The sequence below is a fragment of the Austrofundulus limnaeus genome, unplaced genomic scaffold (genome assembly GCF_001266775.1).
Source record: "Austrofundulus limnaeus strain Quisiro unplaced genomic scaffold, Austrofundulus_limnaeus-1.0 Scaffold269, whole genome shotgun sequence".
In the NCBI taxonomy this organism is placed as follows: domain Eukaryota; kingdom Metazoa; phylum Chordata; class Actinopteri; order Cyprinodontiformes; family Rivulidae; genus Austrofundulus; species Austrofundulus limnaeus.
The window spans coordinates 358,841-361,379 of record NW_013952671.1 but is presented as its reverse complement, the minus strand read 5'-3'; the positions used below and the strand labels follow the sequence as shown (position 1 = coordinate 361,379).

The following is a 2,539-nucleotide window of genomic DNA, read 5'->3' as shown; positions in this document are numbered from 1 at the left end:
CCAACACAAAAGTCAGAGACTTCACATGAGATTTGGGCCATCTTCAAGCAGATACAAGCAGATAACTTCATACTTGCAAGCGCCCCCTCTGGTGGGGAAACTTTTTTCAGGGATACAAACTGTTTCAGAACACCGGTTGACGGCAGCCATTACAGACGAACATGTGTTTGTTGTTGTTCGAGGAGCGGCTCGGTCACACGCTAATGTCATTAGTTTGTTATCATTACTGAGCTGCAGGACTGCTTTTTCCCCCCTTTTTTTCACATCATGTCGCCTGCCTGGATCTGTTCGCTCTGCAGCACGGAAGACTGTCACAGGTGAGCTTGTTTCAACTGCTTTTTACGACGCCGTCTCATTTCCGGACTCAATCATTTTGCCGATATTTGAGTTAAAATACATAAGTAAAAATATTTATCCGAGTATAATACTACCCCCCAACTTTATGGATGATTTTATGGATTAAATTTTACGTGTTATACTTGAATAAACACGGTATATTATGACATGRCACACGAGCTCTCTTATTTTTCTTGTGAGATATATGTATGTGGTACTAAATCAGATAAATATCTGATGTTTTTCGTAGCGACCTCAGTCTGAGMGCTTATTYCTCTTKTCATTTGACTTTTACTTCAGTGAGGTGGAKYTSAGCCGATCGATTCAAATATTTAAAATATTGGTACCAATCTTGYGCAGTTTAAATCTTGTAACTTCACTTCTCTTCAGCTACAGAGAAGCACATTTGTCATGACTTTATTTTTATTTTCCATGTCCTGGATKACTGAGAATCCACAGAAACATGATAGTAACGTTGATCGCGGACAGTTTCGATACTAAAGTTACTCKATCKATACTTTACTGTTAGCAAGCCGCTACCATTCCAAAATTAAAATGCTACACCGAAGCAGCCGACYAGAAACAAGTATGTCAGATAATTATTAAATTGGCTGTGATTGCACAGCAACTTCAGAATCAACATGCTAACATGTRGCATCCATATTTAGCTACTTCTGTAAAAAGCAATCTCAATGTTATGTAACGTCTTTTTCTATGCATGCGGGTCGGCATCAGGGCCGTGGAGATTTTGTACTGGAGTCTAATGGACGTCTAATTTAAAATATAATTTATAGATCCATTCAAAAATCTAATTTTTTTCAAAAAATCAGAACCGAGTGTTAAAACCTGCAGTATGAATCTTACACACTTCAAATTTGCTCAGTTAATGCCATTATGTATTTTTGAATATCAGTAAATCTGTGGAGACCTGGTATTAATGTAGATCATGCTACATGTCTATCAGATACACAAAATGATAATGATGTAACATTATTTTCATCCAACCATAAAACCCATAAAACCCAATCATAATAGGTTTTTAGTATGTAAAAAGTATGTTACTCTTGCATTCATTGTAAGATGACAAGTTCCTGTACACTGATCCTTCTAAAGCACAAATAACAGGTTTTCTAACATTTAATACAGCATCTCTCTCATAACGCACATGCATTATGACACAGGTCTAAAACCACAAGTTGATACAAAACGATCACAAGGTTACAGTCAGTCGCAAACATGTGAAAGCTTTTGATGAACCTGAATCCCCCAGAGGCAGAAAATACAAAACCTCAACAATGAACCAMACCTGCTCCATCGGTCATGAATCAAAAGGTATTAAAACTTTGATAAAGATCTGTTAGTGACTGATTAAATATCACAAGAAGCTAACAGAGATTACATAAAATACACAATAAAGAAGCACAAATACTGATCTTAAGATAACTGCATATAAAAATAACGACAGACCTTCTACATGACAAAAGGGATGGGATTTGTTTCAAGCCCAGTCGTGAAAAACCCAACTTCCATTAGCTATGCCTAAAAGTGAATAAGCTCTGCCATAGCTTCGAAATGTCACAGAGCTAAATAAACACAAAGTGCAGCAGAGGMTTTTTGTAGAAGTGTGTTCACACTGATAATGGATTTCTCCACTCTCTCTGACATATTAAAGCTGATCTTTGAGATACTCAGAGTGGAAACAAAACAGACAGTGACTGAGGTACTTACCCTAATGAGACCTCTGTTCCTGTTGTGCTCTTCTGTGTGACATGATTGAACGGGCACAGCKTATAGTTGTACCTGCAGGAGAAATRGAAAGAATCCAGCAAATTAAGTGAAWTAGTGCACTATAGTTAAAATTATGGTGTTAATTTATCACCAATACATCTCTACAAAGCTAATTCTGTAGAGGCTAATCAGTGCAATATGCTACATACATACATACACCCACCTGACACATAGGAGGCATGCAGGGGTTCAGTGTCTTGCCCAGGGACAACCCAAACCAAACCTAAAACCCCAATTCCAATGAAGTTGGCGCATTGTGTAAAACATTAGAAAAAACTGAATACAATGATTTGCAAATCCTTTTTAACCCATTTTCAGTTGAATATACTACAAAGACAAGATATTAACTGATAAATTTTATTGTTTTTTTTTTTTTTGCAAATATTCACTCGTTTTGAATTTGACGCCTGCAACA

General features: G+C 37.0%; 1 protein-coding gene across 2 annotated transcripts in view; it reads right to left on the bottom strand.

Moving 5' to 3' along the window:
* The window catches only part of LOC106526285 (glucosidase 2 subunit beta), a 210,977-nt gene that overhangs the window by 27,043 nt on the left and 181,395 nt on the right, over positions 1-2,539 (bottom strand). For both annotated transcript variants that reach the window (XM_014020853.1, XM_014020852.1), the window contains one exon: positions 2,065-2,136. In XM_014020853.1, coding sequence (XP_013876307.1) covers positions 2,065-2,136 — 72 coding nt within the window. The remainder of the gene's footprint in view (positions 1-2,064; positions 2,137-2,539) is intronic.